This window comes from Primulina eburnea, chromosome 4 (assembly GCF_022965805.1).
Source record: "Primulina eburnea isolate SZY01 chromosome 4, ASM2296580v1, whole genome shotgun sequence".
Taxonomy (NCBI): domain Eukaryota; kingdom Viridiplantae; phylum Streptophyta; class Magnoliopsida; order Lamiales; family Gesneriaceae; genus Primulina; species Primulina eburnea.
In genome coordinates, this window is record NC_133104.1 from 8,493,416 (window position 1) to 8,495,523 (window position 2,108).

General features: G+C 38.2%; 1 protein-coding gene across 1 annotated transcript; it reads right to left on the minus strand.

Moving 5' to 3' along the window:
* LOC140829766 (transcription factor ILR3-like) lies at positions 1-1,877 on the minus strand. The gene is made up of 5 exons (XM_073193056.1): positions 1,598-1,877; positions 1,452-1,514; positions 749-826; positions 503-665; positions 1-391 (listed from the first exon to the last, which is right to left on the minus strand). The coding sequence occupies exons 1-5, from the start codon at positions 1,735-1,737 to the stop codon at positions 125-127; spliced, it is 711 nt and encodes a 236-aa protein (XP_073049157.1). The 5' UTR covers positions 1,738-1,877; the 3' UTR covers positions 1-124.
* Between the last annotated feature and the right edge of the window lie 231 nt (positions 1,878-2,108).

Genomic DNA, 2,108 nt, shown 5'->3' on the forward strand with positions numbered 1-2,108 from the left:
TCACAAATGGACATCCAATAGATCTACGTTAGAAGTTGAGCAAAAACTAACAGTCAACAGTGTCGTATATTTTAACCATTTCGCCACTATCTATGCCACAAAATCACATGATTTTGTTGCCAGCTTAGGCAACAGGAGGACGCAGCAAATGGTCCTGTGAAGTATCGACAACAGTAGGTGGCATGAACTGCCACATTGCGACACCGGGGTAGCTGATGACGGGGACCATTTTGTTGGTCGAGGCTTGGCTTCGAGCAGCAAATGCAGCAGGGATGGCTGGAGAAGGCAAAAAGGCGGGTTGGGGGGCACACAACATCTTCATCTGCTGTTCAAGCTTCTCCTTCTCCAATTTTAATCTTTGTTTCTCATTGCGAAGCTCATTCTTCTCATCCTAAATCCCCAACACAGTTACTTTATAAAAATGAGCGAGCTTGTGGAACGAAAGGGAATTACACTCCTGCAAGACATTACCAGCAGAAGCATAACAACAAATCAATCTTACCTTCGTCTCTTTGATCTTCTCCTGGAGATTCAAATTTAGCTCTTTCAGCTTCTCAGCTTCACCTTTTAGCTGAGTCACCGTTCTAACAGCATCGGCCAAAACAGCCAACTTGTCAGTTTTGGGAAGCCTCCCTGGCTCAAGTAGCTTACCCAATTCTACAAATCTACAGAAGATACGAAAGTGGTAAATAGAGGCAAAATTACAGGAAGGAAGAACGAAACGGAGAAAAGGGTGAAACGTGGTTACTTGTCATTAAGCCTATCTCTCCGTTGTTTCTCTCTGCTTGCTTTCAAGCTTGATGGAGCACATGATTCATTTCTAGCACTGTGAGGGGAATAAATACACGAGGGAAAGTGGTATTAAGAATGAAGAAAGTTTATTAAGAGACTACATTATCATTTGATTATATCTAGAAGTTTTCTCAAGCAGCGTAAGGATTCATATTCACTCAATTAATATAAGCACAAAATTTATTCAATGACGCAATTAGAGGGGGGAGATCTAACTACGGGGTTGCAAAACATTGAGCCAACATCAATTAACATAAGCACAGAATTTATTCAAAGGGAGCTTTTTCACACCTAGCAAACAATATGGACCGAAATGGTCTTAGGATCAAACAATAAAAACGAAAACAGCAACTAACCCAACAGCAAGTTAGCTAAAGAACTGGAGCTAAAATTAGAGCTTTCCTTAAAGGAGTTTGATAATCAAAGTTGACCAAAAAAAAAATCCTCGAACTCGAATTTTATATCGAGCCAAACACTAGCCAAAATAATCTCATTTTTTCGAGTCGAGCCGGTGATAAAATCCGTGATCAAACAAAAGCTTGAACGTGAAAAATTGCTAGCCTTTGTGTCTTCTTTTAGGCCCTTAGATGAAGAAATGTCTCGCCGAGAAATTTCGAAAAATAATATAATGCGTAAAACAAGTTTATTATCTTCATTACCGCTTTTTCGAGCCAGTTTCCTTCCGAAGAAACGATTCTCCATTCGTGTGATCAATTCCCTTACTGTAAAAAAAATATTAGTAGAAAATAAATAACAAAAAACGATCAACGACAGAAATTTCCAATCAAGTTAAATAAAACACCACCTGATATTCAACGAACCATCGTTTGAGGACTGAATAGGCCAACAAATCCCAGAACCCGACACGGAGAAACTGCAATCGAGAAGAGGGAGATCCTCGAAACCATAATCATGCAGCCAATTCGTGTTTTCCGGGAAAACCATTTCCGATCAGCCTGGAAAAGAATATTCAAATAGAGAGGTTTTGCCTTTTCAATTGAATTCTTGAGTGATTTGATTTGAGCCAAATTGGGGATTAGGTCTAATCTAACGAGCAGTTAGTCAAAATTAGATTCCTACGCAACTAATAATTTGGCTGTAAAAATAGTATAATATATTAAATATAAATAAAAAAAGGTTCCCGAAAACGAGTTTATGCAAATTTTTCAAGGAAAGTTGACAAGTTTAATTGTGAGAAAGGAACATTTTTATATAAAAGAAATAACAAGGGCAAGTTAAGTTGGATGGAGAAACTATTGGAAATTTTAATAATAACTAGTCATCGAGACACACACGTTGCGTGTGTCATAAATTGT